The sequence below is a fragment of the Caretta caretta genome, chromosome 1, assembly GCF_965140235.1.
Source record: "Caretta caretta isolate rCarCar2 chromosome 1, rCarCar1.hap1, whole genome shotgun sequence".
In the NCBI taxonomy this organism is placed as follows: Eukaryota; Metazoa; Chordata; order Testudines; family Cheloniidae; genus Caretta; species Caretta caretta.
In genome coordinates this window covers 329,720,040-329,744,806 of record NC_134206.1, presented here as the reverse complement: position 1 = coordinate 329,744,806, position 24,767 = coordinate 329,720,040, and the positions used below count along the sequence as shown (strand labels likewise).

The following is a 24,767-nucleotide window of genomic DNA, read 5'->3' as shown; positions in this document are numbered from 1 at the left end:
CCAAGTTTATAGGCATAACACACCAAATGAAAGATTTCACAAAGGTAGAAATGAATGGCTTTTGAAAAGAATAATAAAAAGAATTAAAAGATATGACAAAATAGTGACACTGGTGAGTCTCCAAAATCAGTCGAGAGCAGTGGTGGGCAACCTGCGGCCCATCAGGGTAATCCGCTGGCAGGCCACGAGACAGTTTTACACTGACCGTCTGCAGGCACGGCCACCACTGCTGCTGGTAGCCATGGTTCGCTGTTCCTGGCCAATGGGAGCTGCAGGAAGTGGCACGGGCCACAGGGACGTGTTAGCCGCCACTTCCCACAGCTGCCATTGGACAGGAACGGAGAACCGTGGCCACTGGAAGCTGCAGGCGGCGATGCCTGCGGACAGTCAATGTAAACAAACTGTCTAGCAACCCATCAGCAGACTACCCTGGTGGGCTGCAGGTTGCCCACCACTGGTCTAGAGTCTCCAAAAGAGGCCTAAGAAGTCTTATTTTAAAATCCTCTTATTTTAAAGATAGGAATTGAGAGCTCTCAGTGCCCCACAGGATTAGGGCCTATATCTTGGAATAGTAAACATGCAAATAGTTACCTGCTTTGAAGATGGGATGTTGCTGTTATTTTTTTCCACGAGGGCCCATTTCAAAATATTTGGCAAGGATGGAGATTTCCATGTTGTCCAAGGGTTTACAAACTTTCCATCTTTATCTCTCTTTGATTTAGTTACATCTTCCTCTAATCGGTAATCCAGTCTGAAGCTTTTTCTGGACGTCCTAGAGGAGTCACTGCCTCTGGAACCTCGACTTGAATTTTGTCGTTTCCTTACTGCCTCCTTAGGATACTGGTTACATGCAGTCAAAGGTTGCTCTTCATCTGCCTTCTCATCCATGTCTTTTGGTGAAGAGCTAAAATATATTTTTTAAATTAATAAATCTTTTCTTTCACTAACATTAACATTCATAAAATTGAAAGCTTTCCACACCACCACAAAAATAAAGCTGCCCTTTCCATTTTGCAATTAAACTTACTTTTCCATACAACTTTACTTTTTAAAACAGTTACAATTACATAGAAAGCTTAAAAAACATGTCTTGGCAAGTAGTGTAGTTCAGGCAGAATCTTCCTTCCTGATATGCATAACTTCAGAACCCAGCCCTATGACATATGAGGTATAAAAGAGGGAGATGTTTTTTAATTTATCATTTTGGAAGAGTACCAAACTCCTCCTAAAGTTCATTTAACACCTGATGTAATTTGATCCGGCAAGCTCAACCTTGAGATTCTTGAACTATGAAATATTTTATGACCTGACATCGTACCTTTGTTCTGTAATAAAAACTGCAGTATTATGTGGCAATAAAGATACTTTTGTTTAAAAGACGCATCAACAAATAATGCATCTCTGTATAATATGAATAAAATGTACGAACCACAAGAGGTATTTGATGCCTCAAGATAGCTGTATTTTAGACAATACAGGTAGGCTGAAAATTCAATTAAGCTTAACTGATATACCTGTAATTAAAATAAAGTCAAATGTCTGAAGGACAATCCAAGTCCCATGAAACTTGTCATCCCAGGGATGAGCTGCAGAAGTCTGGTGTCCATTAAGTAGGCTGGTTCCTGGACTTGGGAATTTACAATAGGTCCAATGTTTATGTTTTATTTGCAGCATTTAGTATTTTAGATCTTCAAAGTGTTTTACAAACAGTAGCTTAATTTCAGCAGCACTGTGAGGTTAATAAATATCCTTATTTTGCAACAGGAGAAACAAATTAATTTTCCCTACAGCTACAGTTTAAGTCCATTTCATAGCAGCAATCGGCATATGGGAGCAAAGAGCTCTTAACCCATGCTGCATTCACACTATTGTCAGGCTGAACATGCATCCTCTACAGTTTAGGAATTTAGATAAAACAATCCAAACTCAACAGGATTCCAAGGTGGGTGCAAAACCCATGCAAAGTAATAAGTGAGCCCAGGTGTACACTACAGAGTTACAGGTTTCAGAGTAGCAGCCGTGTTAATCTGTATCCGCAAAAAGAAAAGAAGGACTTGTGGCATCTTAGAGACTAACAAATTTATTTGAGCATAAGCTTTCGTGAGCAACAGCTCACTTCATCAGATCCAAAAGCTTAGGCTCAAATAAATTTGTTAGTCTCTAAGGTGCCACAAGTACTCCTTTTCTTCTTATTACAGAGTTAGGTCAAATTTAGCTGTGTGAGGTCGATTTTATAATGAATGCATCTACACAAGCAACCCCATTCTGTCGACCTAAAGGGCTCTTAAAATCGACTTCTGTACTCCTCCCCAGCAAGGGGAGTAGCACTAAAATCGACCGTACTGGCTCGAATTTGGGGTAGTGCGGACACAATTCGATGGTATTGGTCTCCAGGAGGTATCCCAGAGTGCTCCAATGTGACTGCTCTGGACAGCACTTTGAACTCCGATGCACTAGCCATGTACACAGGAAAAGCCCCAGGAAACTTTGAATTTCATTTCCTTTTTGGTCAGCGTGGCAAGCTCAGCAGCACAGGTGACTATGCAGTCCCCCCAGAATTGCAAACGAGCTCAAGCATGGACCAAAAGGGAGACACTGGTCTGATTGCTGTATGGGGAGAAGAATCTGTGCAGGCCGAACTCCGATCAAAAGGAAGAAATGCTAATATATATGACAAAATCGCACAGGGCATGATGGACAGAAGTTACAACAGGGACACACAGCAGTGCCGTGTGAACGTCAAGGAGCTAAGGCAAGCCTACCAAAGACAAAGGAGGCAAACGGTCACTCTGGGTCAGAGCCCCATACATGCCGCTTCTATGATAGCTGCATGGCATTCTAGGGGGGGACCCTACCACTACCCCACCATTGTCCGTGGACACCTGCAAGAGGAGAGTCTCACGCAACACAGAGGAGGATTTTGTGGATGAGAAGGAGGAGCAGGAGGAGAATGCGCAGCAGGCAAGCGGTGAATCCGTTCTCCCCGGCAGCCAGGACCTTTTTGTCACCCTGGAGCCAGTACCCTCCAAAGGCAGGATCCCCGACCCTGAAGCCAGAGAATGCACCTTTGGTGAGTGCACATTTGTAACTACAGTACAGGGTTTAAAAGCAATGGTGTTTAATGTTTGATTTGCCCTGAAGACTTGGGGTGCATTTGCAGCCAGTACAGCTACTGGAAAAGTCTGTTAATGTGTCTGGGTATGGAGCAGGAATCCTCCATGGACATCTCCATGAAGCTCTCCTGGAGGTACTCTGAAAGCCTTTGCAGAAGGTTTCTGGGGAGGGCTGCCTTATTTTGTCCTCCATGGTAGGACACTTTACCACACCAAGCCAGTAGCAAGTAGTCTGGAATCATTGCAGCACAAAGCATGGCAGCAAATGTCCTGGGTTTTGGTCACATTCAAACAACATTTGGTCTTTATCTTTCTGTGTTAGCCTCAGAAGAGTGATATCATTCATGGTCACCTGGTTGAAATAGGAGAATTTTTGTAAGGGAACAGTAAAAGGACCCCGGTCATGCTGGGTTGTTTGCGCTTGGCTAAAAGGGATCATCCCATAGCCACGCGGTAGGGGGAGGGGTGAAGGGATCATCCCAAATAGCCATGCGGAGGAGTGGGGAGAGGTATGTGCTGCACATCCACCCGAAAACCACAGCCCCTCCTTTTAAATGGCAAACCCAACCAGCATTGCTTGCTATGGGAAAGGAGGACGCTGCAGTTTGAAAACATTTCCACATGCTATGAAGCCGTTAGAAGCCAAATCCGCATACCCTTTGGCTTACTATGGCTGCCTGGAAACCAAACTCTGTTGCCCAGCCGTGTGCGATGTGTCACCATGCTGGCAGGCAGTCAATATAAAAGGCAAAATATGACCTTGTACCTAAAGCACATGTGCTGTCTGCTGTGAATTGCTTGATTCACTGTGAAAGTCTCCCTTTTGTTCTCAGAAATGTATTGTCTTAAATTTTACTCTCCCTTTGTATCCCGTTGCAGGTACAAACGTTTCTATGCTCCCCCTATCATCTCCATCCCTGAGGTTATCGCAGATTAAAAGGAGAAAAAAAAAAACGCACTCGCGATGACATGTTTTCCAAGCTCATTCAGTCCTCCCACACTGATAGGGCACAGTTTAATGCATGGAGGCATTCAGTGGCAGAGTCCAGGAAAGCATTAAGTGAGTACAATGAGAAGAGGCAGGATGCAATGCTGAGGCTAATAGGGGAGCAAACGGACATGCTCAGGCATCTGGTGGAGCTGCAGGAAAGCCAACAACAGCACAGACCACCACTGTATCCACTGTACAACCCCCTGTCCTCCTCCCCAAGTTCCATATCCTCCTCACCCAGACGCCCAAGAACGCGGGGAGGGGAGGAGGCTCCGGGCACCCAGCCACTCCACTCCAGAGGATGGCCCAAGCAACAGAAGGCTGTCATTCAAACAGTTTTGATTTGTAGTGTGGCTACAATAAGCAATGTGCCCTTGCCCTTCCCTCCTCCCTGACTCCACCCTACCCCACCCGGGCTACCTTATCAGTTATCTCCCTTTTTTTTTAATTAAGAAAGAATGCATGTTTTCAAAACAATAGGGACTTTATTTCCTTAGCCAGCTGTGATCGAAGGGGGGAGGGTGGTTGGCTTAAGGGAATTAACATCAACAAAGTGGCAGGTTTGCATCAAGGACAAACACACACAACTGTCACACCGCAGCCTGGGCAGTCATGAAACTGGTTTTCAAAGCCTCTCTGATATGCAGCGAACCTACCTGCGCTCTTCTAATCGCCCTGGTGTCTGGCTGTTCAAAATTGGCAGCCAGGCGATTTGCCTCAACCTCCCACCCCACCATCAACATCTCCCCCTTATTCTCAGAGATATTATGGAGCACACAGAAAGCAGTAATAACAATGGGAATATTGGTTGCGCTGAGGTCGACCCTAGTCGGCAAACAGCGCCAGTGAACTTTTAAACGTCCAAAGGCACATTCCACCACCATTCTACGCTTGCTCAGCCTATAGTTGAACTGCTCCTTACTACTGTTCAGGCTGCCTGTGTATGGCTTCATGAGCCATGGGATCAAGGGGTAAGCTTGGTCTCCAAAGATAACTACTGGCATTTCAACATCCCCAACAGTAATTTTCTGGTCTGGGAAGTAAGTCCCTTCTTGCAGCTGCTCAAACAGCCTGGAGTTCCTAAAGATGCGAGTGTCATGCACCTTTCCCGGCCATCCCACGTTGATGTCGGTGAAACGTCCCTTGTGATCCACCAGTGCATGGCAGCACCATTAAGAAGTACTTCTTGCGGTTTATGTACTGGTTGGCAAGGTGATACGGTGCCAAAATAGCCACTCGCTTCTCAACCGTCAGGGCAGCTCTCATCTTGGTATTCCTGTGCTTCAGGGTGGGGAAAAACAACTCACAGAGTTCCAGAAAAGTGGCCTTATGCATGCCAAAGTTTTGCAGCCACTGGGAATCATCCCATACCAGCAACACTATGCAGTCTCACCAGTCTGTGCTTGTTTGCCAGGCCCAGAATCGGCGTTCCACTGTACCAACCAACCCCACTGCCACCATGATGTCCCAATTGCCACATCCCACGCTTTCAGGAATGTCTGTGTCTATGTCCTCCTCACAATCGTCCTTGTGCTGCCATCTCTTAGCCAGGTTCTGCACATACTGCAGTATAATGCACGAGGTGTTTACAATGCTCGCAACAGCAGGAGTGAGCTGAAGGGGCTCCATGCTTGCCGTGCTATGGCGTCTGCATGGGTAACCAGGAAAAAAGGAGCAACATGATTGTCTGCAGTTGCTTTCATGGAGGGAGGGAGGGGAGACTGACGATATATACCCAAAACCACCCGCAACAATATTTTTGCCTCATCAGCCATTGGGAGCTTAACCCAGAATTCCAATGGGCAGCAGAGACTGCGGGAACTGTGGGATAGCTTCCCACAGTGCACCGCTCCGTGATTTGATGCTAGCCACGATAGTGAAGACGCACTTTGCTGACTTAATGCGCTTAGTGGGGACATACACAATCGACTGTATAAAATCGATTTCTAAAAATCGACTTCTTTAAAATCAACCTAATTTCGTAGTGTAGACATACCCTGAGTGGCTTAACAGGTTTAGTTTAAGAAACTCTGTCATACACTTATTTTGAATTACATTTTTAGTCCTCAACCAATGTTAAGACAAATGTTGGTTTGGTGTCCAGTTATTTAAAACAGAAAAGTACTAAAGATTTCAGATCTTTACATGATTAAAAACAATAAGTGACCAGAGGCAGACAAGTAGCATTGTACATTGTTTAGAATCAGTGGAACACTGTTAAGAGAGATATGCAAACAAGAAAAAAATTAAATGGCCAGATGGAAACGGCATTTGTATTGGTCTTCAATATGTTTGGAAACATTCTTATAGGTTAATGTCTTGATTAGATACTTCAAAACAATGTGGGGGGAATTTTAGCATTCATGAATTAAGATTGATGGTACTGACTAGAAGTAACAATAGAGGTACCAGTATCCAGCATGCAAACTTCCCTTTACAGTTCCAGAGCTATTATACCTTTTATCACAGTCGAGAACCATTCCTACACATGGGCTGGGAATTGTACTGTTTAGTGATATGGAACAAGTCCTCCACACATTCTGGACTACATAAACTTTTCACCCAATTATCAAGCTTGACCTCAGGTATCCGTTAGAAATATACTTGTACATTAACTGATTTCCAAACTTTGTGTGCTCAAGGATCAGTTTCAAAAGGATGGTTTTAAATAAGGCCACTCACTTACAAGCAATTTAAAATAAAAATTTCTCCATTGTACTTAGCATGGTTTTAGTCAAATTAGTTGAGAGAGGTGTTGTTCCTTTGACAAAATGATTTTCAAGTACCCGAGTGGCTAGAATTCACTCTGCCCTTGTACAATTAAATACAAAAATCTGTGTTAGTGTACCATTACAGCTGAGATTTTATACACAGACAAAAGGAATGTAATGTTACTACAACCCATCAAAAATTTATGTATTGGTGGAGCTCTGACTTTAAAGGTAGATTCCTCTTTTCCTTCTATAGGAACAGCCATTTGAAAATTAGTGAGATTGCTTACCTGTGACATAACAGATAACATAGCTGATAAGGGTTGGAGATACACAGATGGTTCCCGCACCAATCATTACTCTGCCATCTTCCACAGACATAGACTATTAAGGCATTAAAGACAACACCATGTGGTAGCAGAAATATCTCCATACGTCCACAGCAGGGCAGGATTACTGCTACTGGCTTTTAACTGTGTAAAATCTCAACCATAATGTTGGATTAAATTAAGTTTCTTTGCATTAATTTTCTTGTGGTTTTAGAGAGATCACCCAGTTTGTACATTTGCTAATTAACAATCACATAGTCTAGTAAATGAATTCGTATATTAAACAACATTTAATACAAATTGTGTGCATTCTGAAACTATGCACGCCACTCTAGAAAAGTATGCAGAACTGTGGTATATAGAAGAACGAAGGGAGCACAAAGGAGAATTAAGGGTTGTGTGCAGATATATGCAGTTACACAGTATGTCTTTCAAGGTACTGAACTATGCAGTATACATGCTAGTGTTTGCACTCAGGGATAACCATTTTTTTAAAAAATTCCTCACAGAGGACTACATGCCAAGTCAGAAGTTTTAATTACATATCATTTTTTAATTAAAGCATGCAAACAAACAGCATAAAACCACATCTGAAAAATTGCTAAAAGACGGTATGCAAAGGTAAAGTATCAAATTCTAGTAATTTAGGTACTTAATCCCAGTAAATTAATCAATTACCATTTCAATAAACCACCCATTTCAATTTTCTTATTCAAATACATAATGACTGTGGTCCACATAAGCTACTGTAAAGTCAACATACTACCATTGTTACTACAAGCTAAGGGATGACTTGATCACAGTCTGTAAGTACCTACAAAGGGAACAGAAATTTGATAACAGGGCTCTTCAATCTAGCAAACAAAGGTATTACAAGATGCCATGGGTGAAAGTTGAAGCTAGACAAATTCAGACTAGAAATAAGGAGCAAATTTTTAAAGGGGATTATAATTAACCATTAGAACAATTTATTAAGGATTGTAGTGGATTCTCCATCACTGGAAATTTTTAAGTCAAGACTGGATTTTTAAAAAAATAATACGTTCTAATTCCAACAGGAGTTAATTCAGGGAAGTCCTATGGTCTGTGTTGTACAGTAGGAAAGACTACATTATCGTAAGGGTCCCATCTGGCTTTGGAATCTATGAAGTAATTTTACATTAAAAGAGCTCCAAAAGTGTCTGAGGCATTTTTAAAAGTTTTAGTTTATCTATTACATTCATATCTCAAATGGGTGAGTTCGATTTTTGCTTAAATACACATTTGATCCTGCTCTGAAATTTTTATATTGAAACAAATTATCAGTGTAAGGGAAGAGGGAATGGTTGTACTGACAACAAAATGGGTGCCAAGGCATTTAAGGCACTGCAGGTATCCATCTGCCAATATGTTTTCCACCTGATGCACCTACATGGCTTTCATTAGCATTCCATAAGCATTTGAGGGGAGTACAGACCTCATCAGCCAGAACTGACTGAACTTAATCTTTTTACATACATAAAGAAAATTATGAATTTAGAAACAGTTAATCTAGTCAAGTATTCTCTGAACTGTGTATTCCTTGAAAGTCTCTCTCTTGCCTCTTAATTTATGTTTCTCTTGGAAATATGTAGTGGGTATAACGCAGTGTGTCTGAAATGCAGCAATTTTGCTCTGTACAGCAGTTTTGATACTGCTTAGGGTATAGCAAACGAAAGCTAATTTTTTTTCCTTAAGGTAAAGAGGAACATTTTTTAAAAATCCAGCATGCTTCAACTTTTGGCTTAAAATAAAACCTGGCAGGTTGTTTGTCTACAGAGGTTCTTGGTATTCTAAACAAGAAAGCTTCTAAATCTGAGATTTGGTATCTATATCTTGAATATTACAAAGTACTCAATCAGGGATGAGTCAACACTTCTTCCCATCCTCTAGAGCTCTCCTTGGGGGCAATTTTAATTTTCTAGCACCAAACAACCCCCTATTATTATTTTAAGCCATTGGATTGTCTGTCAATATGTATAAGTGAGCTAGATGTTGCAATCAACCAGCCTTCTGTTAAATCCTATCTGTGTGTGGGGAAGCAATAAACAGACTTTAAAAAAAATCCTGTGTAGACATCCTGCAATTGTAGACTTGCAAAGGTAATCTTGTATGCTTGACCCTTTTAAACAAAAGTGAAGAATCTGCCCCTATATATGCAAAACATTAATCAAATGCTGGATGCTTTACTCACACAAGTTGTCTTACATCCAAAACCACATGCCAGTAGGCAAATGTGATATATTTCAAAAGCACAAAAGGGATGCAAATACTGTTTGACTGTATGAACATTTAAAACAGAGCAGGAGGGCTTTTTCAAATTAAGAAATATTTTAATAGCCAGGTGCATTTAATCATAAAAAAAAATTAATCATCATCAGTTTGTGGAAAAGTGACCTATAATTAGATCCTTGCTAATGTCTGATGAAAAACTTTCTTTAGAAAAGAAATATGTTAGAAGCAGGGTTTGAAAAATCCACTCACATAGGTGAGCAGAAATCTCTCAGGCAAGTGCCAATAGCTTCTGCAGAAGTAAAGATTCTGTTTTAAAAAATTAAGTTCCTAGCCTTTATGCTTGCAAAGAAAACATTCATTGTAAACCAAGTGTAATCAATGTAGTAATGTCTTCCTGAGTCTATAGAGAGAACTCTAGTTCTGACACTGCAGGGGATGTAGAGAGTAGAAAGCTGCCACTGCTGTTATACAGGGGAGCCCTGGCCTCCAGGACATCTTAAGATGAGGAATGCCCTGGAGAAGTTGCCAACCTCATCCCTAGAGCAGGGAATACTGGAGAGGAGTTTTCGAGAGGGGTCAGTTCCCAACCAACCCAGCAGAGAAATCTGTGTGTGGAGGAGCCCCATTCACACTCTGCCAGGAGAGGATTCTAGGGCTAATACCCACAGCTGGCCCAGGTCAGCTGACTGAGGTTCAGGCTGCAGGGCTGAAAAACTGCTGTGTAGGACATTTGGGTTTAGGCTCTAGCCCAAGCTCTGGGACCCTGCGAGGAGAGAGGGTCCCAGAGCCTGGATCTCAGCCGAAGCCTGAACGTCTATACAGCAGTATTCAGCCCCGTAGCCCAAGCCCTGCAAACCTGATTCAGCTGACCCCTGGCCAGCTGCGGATGTGCCTTGGGTCTTTTATTCCAGTGTAGACATACCCTCAGAGGGAAGAGAGGGGCAATATTAATTGATAAATATGTTGTGGTGGCCCAGCATTCATTTGGGACTCAGTTCATCCAGCAATATACCAAGGTTTTCAGGCCAAAGCAGTAGGATGGGGGGGTGGAAGGGACTTACCAGACAAGAGGGGTTGTGGCTCAGGAGGGGCATGGTTTGGAGAACCTGTGTATTTTGGCCTCACATTTAGTCTTTGAGCTATTAGGTGTTGGATCAATTTTGCAAGCCAAGTTCAAAGCTGATAAACAACTGAAAATACACATGGTATAGTTTCATATTGGAATTAACCACCAACTTTTAGGAAAATAACAGTGAAGTGCTCAGTAAAATCTTAAAATGGATTTTACCTCACACCTTTTACAAGTGGACCTTAGAAATATAGAAGTGAAAAATTACAAATACACATTGTCATCAGTATTTCTCCTTAAAAATGCAATTTTAAACATTACAAAGTTTCAAGTGTGAAAGCGTTTCTTTTAACTTCAGTCAGGAGAATACAGGCAACAGAATATGGAATCTCTCTTATTAACGCTTGCATGTAGATAAAAACCTCCTCCCATCCACTACCCAGTACTACCATCCACTACCATACTGCATACAGGTATAACTCACCACCACACACACACTTTGGACATGCTAACATCTGAAGGAGTGGAGCATTAATTTGTTGGGCCCCAAAAGATTTAATTTGAGAACAGGGCTAGATCTTATGCACCAATCCAATTTAAACTTTTGACTATAACAGGATTCAAAAAAGGACTAGATTTGTTCATGGAAGATAGGTACACCAATGGCTATTAGCCAGGATGGGCAGCGATGTTGTCCCTAGCTTCTGTTTGCCAGAAGCTGGGAATGGGCGATAGAGGATGGATCCCTTGATGATTACCTGTTCTATTCATTCCCTCTGGGGCACCTGGCATTACATAGAAACTGAGAGAAATGGCACACAATAGCCAGTAAGGGGCCTGCTTGTTCTCTACCCCACTACCACTGCCTAGTGGGCCCAAAATATCCGAGCTGAGGGAGTTCTACCACCTTTGTGCCAGGAAACATATAATTCAGCAGCTTTCCTTCAAGCATTCCACAAACACAAAAAAAAAAAAAAAAAACAAAACAAAACATACCTTTGGGCTGAGCCTAAGCATGAAAATTTTCAACTGAAAAGGAATTTATTTGCAAACATTAGAGAGTGTGGAAAGAAATGCCCCCTGCAGTCTTAACTATGGATAGTCATTGGCAGCTAGATTTTACTCACAGTGTTCTTTTCTTTCATTGTTCTTTAGCACTGAAATTCCTTAGGGCAACTAATGGATAGTTTGAGATTAGATGATTATGAATGCAGTTAAACTTTCATTATAAAGCACTTGAAGCTGTTCAAACCAATCAGAACAGCAGATTGGCTGAACACTCCTAGCCTTATGATTTTGCCTCAAGCTGTGGAACTAACCGGTCTTCAAAGGATTCTTTTAGTGTGTTGGACTGTTCCATTTTAAAACTGCACAGAAAGGGAGAAAAAAAACATTGCAAAATGATTTACTCAAGCTATTTCATATTTTAGTGACTAGTGAGAAAATGTGTACAGTGCCCTTATGTCCGTATCACAACGTCTGAAGAACCTACCACACAATTTTCTGTCATACTTTGAAGCATACATTTTATATCATTCTGGTTTCCTACTAATGTGGATGGGAAACACAGTGTTTTGACTTTAAAATACTTGTTGTTCCACTATGAACACTGTAAAACAGGAGTAACTGAGTTGATTTCAGGAAATTTTATAAGTACTGAATATACATCGTTAAGGCATGCAAAGGAAGAGGCTACAAATTGTTTACATCTACATCGGTTTCATTAATATGAATAACGTGAATTTCTGACGTTTATTATCAAAATAAATGTGCACCAGAAAACATATTGGCCAGAAGCTATTTTCTCTTTTCTTTATTATTATATACTGTATAGGGAACATTAAGTTACTGTACTAGGAACTTAAAGTATATTAATTTTAATGTCTAATTGGGACCATTTAAATGCTAACATTATTAAGCACTGACCATTTGGTTTTTAATAAAAACAAAATATTAATGAATGCTAAAGTAACATTTAAAAGCCACAAAAAGTCAGGAAATTCAGAGTTAAGGTTCTTATAGCAACATTAACTCGTTGCACATATGGAGTATTTTACTATTTTTTTGCCGAAGACCTAGATTGTCACTATGATCTACCCATTCTAAAGGACAGAATAGCTGATTCACCATCAGCTCAGCGTTAAACAAAGACTGTGAACGGCTAGCCAACTACAAAAGCAGTTTCTCCTCCCTTGGTGTTCACACCTCAACTGCTAGAAGAGGGCCCATCCTCCCTGATTGAACTAACCTCCTTATCCCTAGCCTGATTCTTACTTGCATATTTATACCTGCCTCTGGAAATTTCCACTATATGCATCCGAAGAAGTGGGTATTCACCCACGAAAGCTTATGCTCCAATACGTCTGTTAGTCTATAAGGTGCCACAGGATTCTTTTTGACAGGTTTCAGAGGAACAGCCGTGTTAGTCTGTATTCGCAAAAAGAAAAGGAGTACTTGTGGCACCTTAGAGACTAACCAATTTATTTGAGCATGAGCTTTCGTGAGCTACAGCTCACTTCATCAGATGTTTTTACATAATAGTGATTCTGACTCAATCTGCCTCCTGATCTCCCCCTTGCTTTAAAAAGGAGCAGGATCCAACGCAGCATACTTCCCCCCAGTGCAGCTATGCTGGGTGGCATGCTGGGGGTGAGGGTTGTGGAGCCAAGGCTATACCAATTCCATTCCCTCTTGCCCACCAGCGCATAGAAGAGGGGGTGCAGCAGTTCTGGTTCCCTTCCCTGAGTCTGCTTCCTTATGCTCACTGTGTAGCTTGCAGACGGGAGTACAGTCCTTTATACCCTGATGCAGCCAAGCCAAAGCTCAGTCCTAAATATGTAGATTAATGTGTTTTACTAAAACTATATGTTTTAATAATGATTTACACTTAACCAGAAAAATACAAATAGAAAACAGTACACATGAGCAACATGGACCAGCTAAGCTACCATTGCTGTTGGAATCGACCTGCAACTGGATCCGCATACATGAACCCTTGTACCAGCATGGAGTCCCAATAAAATCAATAGTGCTCTATACGAGCATAAAAGTCGGTCCACACAGATCAAATGGTAAGATCTGGCCCTGAATTTTTAAATTTCCTGACTCTGACCCCAGGCCTACAGAGATTTACGCATATGAGCAGTCCCACTGAAGTCAACAGAATTACTTAGGTGAATATAGTTAAATACAAACATAAATCTTTCCAGGGCTGCAGATTTTGGTACTTTTAACTGTCAAACTTTAATGGTGCATAAACATATATTAAATGCCTACGTGTATTATTTGATTACCCAACTCACATGGTTTTATTTTTATTTAATGATTATTACATATAATGTGATGTTAGGGTGCCCAGAGCTTTTACTTAATTAGGCTTTATCTAATTAAAAATCTAAATAAATACAAAAGGTTGTGAATTTACAGGGTGCCATGAAGGTACTAAGATAACTGAAGGTACCTCAGTTTGTATTAATGGTTGCTCGATTAACTTTTTAGGTTAATTAGATGAGATTAGAAAATAAATGGTTCTATCCCAGGTGAAATGGAATTAAGGGCTCCATCTATAGCATAAAATGAACCAGGTTAGTATACAGCTTTCTGCCACATTCTAACTTTTTTTCTTATCACTGTGAACAGAAAACATTGTTATATAACAGTGTCTTGGAAAGGTGCTGTAACCTAGGTCTACAGGTATCGTTATACAGCAATATAGGAGCAGAAGCAGTCCATTTATGTTTAACTTCAGATCTTTTATGTCTAACTCTGCAATTGCCATCTCTAATTTATATTTTTATGCTTTAAAAAAAATCTTTTTTGACAAAAGAAGACAAACACACTACCATGCAAACCTCTCCCATAGATAATCAGAGGAAGAAAAAGTCCTCCACCTATCAGAGTTTGTAAGAGCAGTCAGTTTTATGCCTGGGAATAGCTAATATTCCTTCAATTCATTAAATGTATGTTGTCACTCAATTTTTGCTTATATACGTTAATATTCAGATCTAGGGACTCCACCACTTCAGTTTGAAGTCCAATTCCACCTCTTCACTTCTCTCTATAATATACCTCCTTAAATTCTTCTGACTTGTTCTCTCTTAATTTAAACCTGTCCCCTAATTTCTGGTTTGTCCAACTAACTCAAATAGGTCACAGTTAATTTTATAAAAAAATTAGCTACTTTATATACTTCTACCATATAACCTCTTAATCACATTTGCATCCAAGTACAACCAATTTTGCCTTACTCCCCAGAAGAAATCCATCCATTTCTTTTATTTTAGTTTCACTATGCTGTCTCTTCTCCAGTGTAACCATTCAAAAAAATCACATACAAATTTTTCATGAGAGTTACACTAGCAGATGCTCAACAGTGCTCTGTACTCCTCATACTCTTCCTGAACATGACAGTTTAATTTCTGAAACTCAGTGAAAAGCCAGTAAATGCAGAGATAAGGCTCTCCCATTTCTCCCTTACAGGAGCATCACATTTAAAACAAGTCACAATGATAAAAAAAACCCAAGAAATGTAGACATGAAATGTCATTTCACATGCTGCACAACTATAGCTCTGCTCCCAAAAAGAAAGATACCAACTAGAACTTGGAACACCACAGTCCATTGCCCCTTCCTAACCAAACCTGCCATTTTCACTGTGTCGATCACTCCAAATCAGGATTGTTCTTCATACACTCCAGTGGGACCTTCAGTATGGTTTGGTTAACATCATTGAGTGGAGTAGCAGCACTTTTTCCACAGGACAACAAAGGCACATCGCTAACACCAAGGCGAACGAAACCAAATATTTATTTCACATGGTCAAACAATGTATTTTTCCCTAATTTCATTCTTGGAAATGGCGGAAGCATTTAGGCTGAATCACGTACACACACTCAGACCCCCAGCATGGGACATAAGCAACTGAAAACAGGGAAGCGTCAGGTAACCTTAAGTATAGATGGTGCTACAAGCTCCAGCTATAATAATTTACCCCTAATAACAAAAATCTTTTCATACATGAAAGGGGTAAACAGTGAGGTGGCAAAGTTTGCAGATGATACTAAACTGCTCAAGTTAGTTAAGAACAAAGGAGACTGTGAAGAACTTCAAAAAATCTCACAAAACTAAGTGAATGGATTGGGCAACAAAATAGCAAATGAAATGTAATGTGGATAAATGTAAAGTAATGCACACTGGAAAAAACAACCCCAACTAGACATATAATATGATGGGGGTTAATTAGCTACAACTAATCAGGGAAAGATCTTGGAGTCATCATGGATAGTTCTCTGAAGACGTCCATGCAGTGTGCGGCGGCAGTCAAGAAAGCAAATGGGATGCTACGAATCATTAAAAAAGGGATAGAGAATAAGATGGAGAATATCTTATTTCCCTTATATAAATCCATAGTACACGCACATCTTGAATACTGTGTACAGATGTGGTCCCCTCATCTCAAAAAAGATATACTGGCATTAGAAAAGGTTCAGAAAAGGGCAACTAAAATGATTAGGGGTTTGGAACGGGTCCCATATGACGAGAGATTAAAGAGGCTAGGACTTTTCAGTTTGGAAAAGAGGAGACTAAGGGGGGATATAAAATCATGAGTAGTGTGGAGAAAGTGAGTAAGGAAAAGTTATTTACTTGTTCTTATAATATAAGAACTAGGGGCCACCAAATGAAATTAATGGGAAGCAGGTTTAAAACAAATAAAAGTTCTTCACTCAGTGCACAGTCAGCCTGTGGAACTCCTTGCCTGAGGAGGTGGTGAAGGCTAGGACTATAACAGAGTTTAAAAGAGAACTAGATAAATTCATGGGAGGTTAGGTCTATCAATGGCCGTTAGCCAGGATGGGTAAGGAATGGTGTTCCTAGCATCTGTTTGTCAGAGGGGGGAGATGGATGGCAGGAGAGAGAGAACACTTGATCATTACCTGTTAGGTTCACTCCCTCTGGGGCACCTGGCATTGGCCACTGTCAGTAGACAGGATACTGGGCTGGATGGACCTTTGGTCTGACCCAGTATGGCCATTCTTATGTTCATGCCAACATCTTATTATTATTCTTTAATACAGTAGACTATGTGACTTCTTAAATGTACTGTACCCTATCAGCCTATTCTCTAGGCAGGAAATGATGGCACATGTCCTAATACTGTATCTATCTGGATAACCCCTTCACCTTATTATTTTTTTGATTTATCCAAATCTTTCTGTAGCCTCTGTAGTGTCAGTCCATTTCTATTGTGTAGCTGTGTCCTTTTTATTTTATTATATGCTATTCACGGCCAAGACTATACCTTCCTATATATTTGTAGAGCACCTGGCATATTTTATGTGCTTCTGTAACACAAATAAGCAGTAAATAATATTCGCTTGTTATTCCTGTAATTTATTTTTCCAAGAAAATTCAGATCAAATGCAGTATATGTTTTTTAGTGAAATTCTTCTTTTTGCCCAATGCCTGCAACTACACTTAGGCGCACGCACCCAGACCCACAAAGCTATTTCCTAATGGAAGTTAGGAGCCTAAACAGCTTTGTGGATCTGGGCCAAGAGATTTACCAAGGCCATACTGTGAGCTGTGGGGATTAGAACTGGGACCCTCCTAGAATTCAGTGGTACCCTAAGCATACTACAGAGCTTCTCACTAACATTTGTTAACAAAAACAAAATAATGAAAACGCAAGACCAAGAATGATTTTATAGAAGACCAGAACAAAATAGAAAACAGTTACAGCAGGTGTTATGCATGAAGGTACTAACTATTATTGCAGCACCTGGTGTTTATTAATCCCAAAACAATCTCCTAACCAGTTGCAGAAAGGGCAAGAATCTAAAAGTGATTCTGGGAGGCTCAGTCACTTAGCTTACTATGTATGGAGAAGTGCTAGAACACTAGATTTCTCTCTAGGCAATTCCAGAAAGTCTGGCTAGCTACCAATATCCAACAGTTGTATTAGGATATCAAAAATTTTGTGAAGGCTGTTGCTTATTCATCTGCAGTACATGCCTTTTGCTTTATTTAAACTAGGTTGAAATCCATCAGACAAAGCCCATAGCAGATTTAACCATTATTTCCCTTTCTGCAGTTCTACTCCATCCCACCTCCTTACATTCTTATGTCTCTGACCTTCCCTTCCACTTTTTCATACTCTGACAGTGGTTCTGAATGTAGAGATTATATTCCAGGGAAAGTCAAATTAGGCTTTTACACCTTCAGGCACTAAGATTAATATCAGGTGTTTGGATTTCAGAAAATTTCAGTACATATGCATATCAGGTATTTCAGTTGTGGCTCATTTCTGGTACAATACTTTTTACGGAGCATCTCATCTGTTCAATAAATCAATCCCCAAACTTTACCCTTAACTGATGATCTATTAGACAAAAAAGTTAAGACAGCTCTCAGAAGTCTATTAGGGAAAAGACTCTCTAAAGGCCAGTCATTGCCTTAGCCCAATATGAAATTAGTCAGTCTTGTTTAGAACAAAATAAAACATATGAACAGAGAGCACTTTCTTGGCTGTGCTGCTGTGTCTGCTAGCCCATTTAAAAAAAAAAAATAGATTTTCTGTTTGCTGAGGGGCAGAGTACAAGTAATGTATTAGAATCACATTTCATTGATTTTAAGTTATCACATGAAAACTTATTTCCTGCTATTGTTTAAAAGGAGTTTAGTAGCATATAGTTAATCACATTTGACAAATACTTTGCTTAAATCTGTACTTGAGATAGTTACTGATCATCCAGATTATTTGGTTAAACAGACTATATTAAGACACTTTATTGATATTTTTCTACTTCACATCTGAATTCTACAAAAGAAAGAAAAAAAGGTTTCTGTTTACAGTGCTTCTTTTTAATAGTGAAAATGTTAAATAAAATGACAATACTGTGAGGTATACAAATGTTTTTAGGAGATTATGTAACATGTTTTCCTGAATGACTCTGCAGCATATTACCATGTCAATGAAAAAGAAGAATAAATCTATAGCAACTGAGAAAACAGGACCTGCTCTTCCAGGATTTCATTCACCAGCCATAGATAGGACTCTTGGTCCCAATTTTTAAAAAATGGCACACTAATATGTGGTCTAATCAAGATTTTTCATTAACACAGAATCTGCAGTATCTTTTTTAGATGCAATCCATTTCAGTTTCTCTTAAGAAGCTGGCTTTCTGTACTAAACAGAACTAACAGCAAAATCATATATAAAATCAGAACGGACAAAGCACTTGAAAACACACTGTAGTAAACCGTGTTCTGGCAAGGAGACGGATTTAAGTGACTCAGTAGGTCTTAAACATCTCTAACTTTTTTTTTGGACATCAGCAGGAAACAACTCATTTACTCATTGACACAGCGGCAAATCCTATAGATCACCCATCGTCATCTACTCCAGTGGTACAAGGTTCGCCCACACAAGCTGCAAGAACGAATAAATTATTTTGAACGGGTTTTTTAAACAACAAACAACAACAACAACAAAACACCCTAAAAACCACCATACGCTCGCTCTTCTGCCTTCCTCCCGCAAGCCCCCTACTCCTGATTTCTTAACTTTCAGGGTAGTAAGAGAGACCGACCAAGATTCCGTGCAGCTGCCAAGATGCTGTCTATGCAGGGCACACGCTAGAGTGGTTCAGGAAAGTTAGAGAAGGTGGGGGAGGCAATCTCTCCTATTGGACTAACTTCTGCTGCTGGGAGACACAAGCTCGGACCGTCAGTGCTTCGTGGTGACCGTTTTTAAAAACCTCTCCCCCACCGCTTGAGCAAGCGCCTGAACTGAAACACTGCAGCGAGCAGGGGAGGCAGAAAGGTGGGCAGGGGAGGCGGGCCATCTAAAGCACTTCGCTGCCTTTCTCGAAGCGCAGGGTTTGCCCTGGGTACTTTGTGTCAGAAGGGAACCCTAGAGCCGGGGGGCGAGTCCCCACCAATCCCTCCCCACCCCAATGTCGGTCCCACGCCCCCTCTCCCAGCAGCTGCGCCCACTTGAGCTGGGGCCCGCAGCACAGCGAGACCCCAGGCAGGGCTCTCCTCACCGCCCGGGCTGCGGCTGGGCGCTCTCGTCCTCCTCCTCCTCCATGGCGCGGCGGCGGCGGCTCCTCTCCCCCGGCTGCGCCGCGACTCCCCGGCAGGCGGAGTTACGCGGCGGCGGCTGCCTCCTACCTGACAAACCACCAGCCACTGAAGGCAGCGCCAAGAGCTCCAGGCAGCAGCTCCCCAGCGCCCTGCTCCTCACCATGGTGGCGCCTGCGCGGCAACGGCAGCCCGGCAGCCCGGCTCCCCCTCCCGGGAGCCATCACCTACCCGACCCCCGCGTACAGCTCAGGGAACTCGCAGGACCCGCTACCGCCGCCTCCCTGCGCCATCGGGAACATGCAGGAGCCTGGCTTCCGCTACCACTTACCTTTACCAAGATGGCCCCCCGGAGGGTAGTTGGCGCCGCGGCCATCTTGGTAAAGGCCAAAGCATCCAGCCCGCCGCTGGCAGTGGACCAGCGGTTCAGTGAGATGGAGGAAGCCTGCGTGATGTGTCAGGGCTGCTTGACATCGCCCGAAGCACCCACCGCCTGCCCCATGAACTCTGCGCCAGGAGTCCTTGTGCCGGGCCTGGGACAAGCCCAGTTTCCATGGAGGAGCCCTTGGGAATCTGTGAGTGGGAGGAGGCGCAGCCACAGGGTGGCCCAACGTGGTCCCAAGGAAGTGCCCCTGGTGAGGATGAAAGCAGCCTGCCTGGGCTCCAGGCCCTGTGCCAGGAAGGGGGTCCAGTCCAGCAGCAAATCAGTAAGCTAGGCAAAGCCCTTTGGTGCTGGGTGGTGACAGGCACGCAAGCCCCGGGGAAGAGGTGCAGCGCCCTCGGAAGTCACATAGCGGATTAACTCTAACTCTCCTGTGGGGCCAGGGCGATTAGATTTTCTGGAGCCCCTGGGGGGCTGGAGTCGGGGAGTGGGCTCAGGGCTGGGGCAGGGGATTGGGATGCGGGTGGGTATGCAGCTCTAGCTGCGGGGGGTGCTCTGTGGTGGGGCTAGGGATGAGACAAGGGGTTTGGGTGCAGGTGGGTGGGGGTGGGGTCTGGGAGGGAGTTTGGGTGCAGGAAGGGGCTCTGGGATGGGGTAGGGTGCGGGGGGTGGCGTCTGGGAGGGAGTTTGGGTGCAGGAGGGGGCTCCAGGCTGGGGTACAGGGTTGGGGTGGAGGCGCTTACCTCAGGCGGCTCCTGGTCAGCGGTGCAACCGGGCTAAGGCAGGATCCCTGGCTCTGCGCTGCTCTTTTCCCTGAGGTGGCCAGCATGTCTAGCCCCTAGGCAGAGGGGCCCGGCTGCTCTGCAGAGTTCACACTGCCCATGCCTGCAGGCACTGCCTCCGCAGCTCCCATTGGCTGTGGTACGCGGCCAATGGGAGCCGCGGAGCCGTCGCTTGGGGCGGGGGCAGCGCACAGAGATTCCCTGAAGGCTCCTCGCCTAGGGGCCGCAGGGGCACATTGGCGAGCCGGTGCTCGTGGCTCCAGCTCGGGGGGGTGGGCGCCAAGGCTCGGGAACTGGTGTCCGGCCCACAGCGCAGAGACTTGCCACAGGCCAGATGTAAAGAAGCAGTGGGCCACATCCAGCCTCGGTGGCCCCCCTTAGCCCGAGACTCTGGGCTGCAGCCCCTGCATTAATCCGGCCCTGCATGATACAGCCTAAGGCATGGCAGCACCCAGGAGGTGTATGGCTCAGACGTGACTAGGGACACTAGTATACACTGGCAGCTGCCCAGTTCATGGGGCCCAGTATTATCTTAGCCAACCTCTGCTGTAGGTGGAGCTATACTCCGTGTACACTACATATAAAGAGGCCAATTTTTGAAGGCCATAAATAAAGACAGTTGACATCTATGTCTGCAGTTTTTATTTTCCATGGAGAAACATCTCTTAGGTGTAAGAGCTGACGAAGGGGTTGGTTATTCATCATATTAACATGCAGCTAGGTATCTGTGTCCAATACTGCATGCACCATGCAACGTCAATCTGTGTAATAGCAACATAAGAATGGCCATACTGCGTCAGACCAATGGTCCATCTAGCTCCGTATCTTGTCTTCTGACAATGGCAGGTGCCAGATGCTTCAGAGGGAACGAACAAAACAGAGCAATTATCAAGTGATCCATTCTCTGTTGTCCAGTCCCAGCCAGGGGCACTGGAACAGGGAGAGTCAGGGCCCCATCACATTTAAAATCCATCACTTTTTACCGGCTATAGGGGTGAGCAATGGTGGTTAGGGGGTGGAGAGGAGTGAGCAGGAGGTGGGATCTTGGGGGGAAGAGGCAGAACAGGGCCTGGGGGCAAAGGGCCACTTTTAGGGAGCTGCTACCACTCCTGATTCCAGCTTCTGCCATTTGAAGGTTTAGGGACACCCAGTGCATGAGGTTGCATCCCTAACCATTTTGGCTAATAGCCATTGATGGATCTACCTCCATGAACCTAATTCTTTCTTGAAACTAGTTATAATTTTTGCCTTCACAACATCCCCTGGCAATCACTTCCAGCAGCTAACTGTGCATTGTGTGAAGAAGTACTTCCTTATGTTTGTTTGAAACCTGCCAACTATTAATTTCATTATGGGACCCCAGGTTCTTGTGTTATGTGAAGGCGTAAATAACATTTCCCTATACACTTTCTCCACACCATTTATGATTTTTATAGACCTCTATTGTATCCTCCCTTCATCATCTCTTTTCTAAACTGAATAGTCTCAGTCTTTTTAATCTCCTCATATGAACACCGTTCCATCCCCTTAATAATTTTTGATGCCCTTCTTTGTACTTTTTCTAATTCTAATACATCTTTTTGAGATGGGGTGACCAGAACTTCACACAGTATTCAAGGTGAGAGCGTACTATGGATTTATATAGTGGCATGATGATATTTTCTGTTTTATTATCTTTCCCTTTTGTAATGGTTCCTAACATTGTGGTAGCTTTTTTGGCTGCCGCTGCACACTGAGCAAATGTTTTCACAGAAATATTCACAATGACTCCAAGATCACTTTCTTGAGTGGTAACAGCTAATTTAAACCCATCATTTTGTATGTATATTTGGGATTATGTTTTCCAATATGTATTACTTTGCACTTACGAATATTGAATTTCATCTGCTATTTTGTTGCCCATTCAGCCAGTTTTATGAGATCCCTTTGTAACTCTTCACAATCAGCTTTGGGTTTAACTATCTTGAATTTTGTGTTTTTGACTCCCTCATATTCACAAGTCCCAATCAATGAACAGAGAACTTTAAAATACTTTTCTGTATTTCCTGGAAGCTCTGAATCCCCTGTTTCAAAGGGAGCCTCATATGGTCTCAGGCCAGCTTAGCTGTCCTGATCCTGCGAAGTCTTATGCACATGTTTACACACCAGAAATAGTCCCACTGAGTTCAATTAAAGTAATTCCATGTGTAAAGTTCCACATGTGCTTAAATGTTTGTGCAAACTTCTCCCTCTGCTGAGCTTTCAGGGAAGGGGTCCAGGAGACACCTGGATACCTCATGTTACAGCTAGCATGGTCAGTAGACTCTATGGAGTTGGGTCTAAGCAGTAACTGTCAATCAGGGGAAGTCTCCAAACCAGTATGTGAGGTGAAGATCTTGGTTGACACGAGCTCTGAGAAAGGGGGTTTTGTTGTCACTTTGCAACCTCCTTTTCTGTTACTGTCCAAAATGGGTCTAGATTGTCCTATTGGTAACTGGAAAGACTTGGGAGCTCCTTCTTCCTACAGATAGTCACAAGAACAGAGGAACAGTGGATCCGGGGTCCTCCATGGGGCAATGTATTTGTTTCATTTTCTCACAATAAACTCTAATTTAATAATTGAAACATGATAAACTTCATTTTCTTTTCTTTAAAAAAAATCTCTGTGTTCAATATGTGTTATTAATATTTCTGTTGAGTTTATTTATCATTTTGGTTCATTTGATTAATCACAGAGGTTTGGAAGGATTTGCTCCATAGCTGAGTCAATAGATAGTCCAGATAGTGTTTGAGCCCAGCCAGCTTGTGCACAACAACAAGCACCTCTATTATATTTGCAAGATCAGAGCCTCAGTAATAATACTCTTGTGTAATGGCATTACTCCCTCAGAGATAGTGGGAGTATTGCTGGTGGTGTAACAGATTATCCAGCCTGAGTACAAATTTCACATGCAGCTTGCCTAGATCAAGGCTTGACTGTCCCATACAGCAGCCCTTTGATTAGATCTACAAACTACAGTATTAATACTTGTTTATTCCGTGTAACTGAGTGGTTTGGCATATGCTGTGGGTGGGTACTGGTTCCATATTACCTAGGACAGCAAGTACGTTTTTATTTAAAACTAGGGAAAAGGTGATTTTTTTCAATCAAGCTAGCTCAGCTGAGCTATTCTAACTCAATTGAAAACCCTACTTAATGCCAGTGTAGACACATCTTTAGCAGCTGTTAAGTTATTGCCCAGAGTCCAGTAGGCATAGTGTACGCTAGAAAAAGTTTGCTGATATAGTTGTATCCTCCTAATGTAGTCACCGCTTATAGCTGCAAAAGAGTGTTTTTGCCAGCAAAGCTTATACCAGTTCCCCAAGCAAAATAAATGAAAAATACTTTTATGACAGTATAACTGTATCTATATTAGAGCTTTTACTTATATAGAAATGTTGCCAAAAAAACCAACCACACCCTTAACTGACATTGCTGTACTTATCCCACGGGCTAAGAGGGAAGGTGCTCTCATGGATCGGTAACTGGTTCAAAGATAGGAAACAAAGGGTAGGAATAAATGGTCAATTTTCAGAATGGAGAGAGGTAAATAGTGGTGTCCTCAAGGGGTCTGTTCTGGGACCAGTCCTATTCAACATATTCATAAATGATCTGGAAAAAGGGGTAAACAGTGAGGTGGCAAAATTTGTAGATGATACAAAATTATTAAAGATAGTTAAGAGCCAGGAAGACTGTGAAGAGCTACAAAAGAATCTCTCAAAACTGGGTGACTGGGCAACAAAATGTTGATAAATGTAAAGTAATGCACACTGGAAAGCTTAATCCCGACTATACATATAAAATGATGGGGTCTAAATTAGCTGTTACCACTCAAGAAAGAGATCTTGGAGTCATTGTGGATAGTTCTCTGGAAACATCCACTCAATGTGCAGCGGCAGTCAAAAAAGCAAACAGAATGCTGGGAATAATTAAGAAAGGGATAGATATAGGACAGAAAATATCATGTTGCCTTTATATAAATCCATGGTATGCCCACATCTTGAATACTGTGTGCAGATGTGGTTGCCCCATCTCAA

The 24,767-nt window shown here is 42.5% G+C and overlaps 2 protein-coding genes across 4 annotated transcripts in view; one reads left to right on the top strand and one right to left on the bottom strand.

Moving 5' to 3' along the window:
• Nucleotides 1–1,379, top strand: part of ARMC10 (armadillo repeat containing 10) — a 37,273-nt gene extending 35,894 nt beyond the window's left edge. The window contains exon 7 of the mRNA XM_048836423.2: nt 723–1,379. Within this exon, the coding sequence (XP_048692380.1) occupies nt 723–755 (33 nt within the window). The 3' untranslated portion in view covers nt 756–1,379. The remainder of the gene's footprint in view (nt 1–722) is intronic.
• NAPEPLD (N-acyl phosphatidylethanolamine phospholipase D) overlaps nt 1–20,800 on the bottom strand; it is a 33,542-nt gene extending 12,742 nt beyond the window's left edge. The window contains exons 1-2 of one of the 3 annotated variants that reach the window (XM_048836419.2): nt 20,673–20,800; nt 592–904 (exon numbers count right to left, since the gene is read on the bottom strand). In XM_048836419.2, the coding sequence (XP_048692376.1) occupies nt 592–904; nt 20,673–20,758 (399 nt within the window). In that variant the 5' untranslated portion in view covers nt 20,759–20,800. Of the gene's footprint in view, nt 1–591; nt 905–19,510; nt 19,759–19,778; nt 19,869–20,672 lie in introns of those variants that run through there. The other 2 variants (XM_048836420.2, XM_048836418.2) reach the window with 2 other exon arrangements.
• Between the last annotated feature and the right edge of the window lie 3,967 nt (nt 20,801–24,767).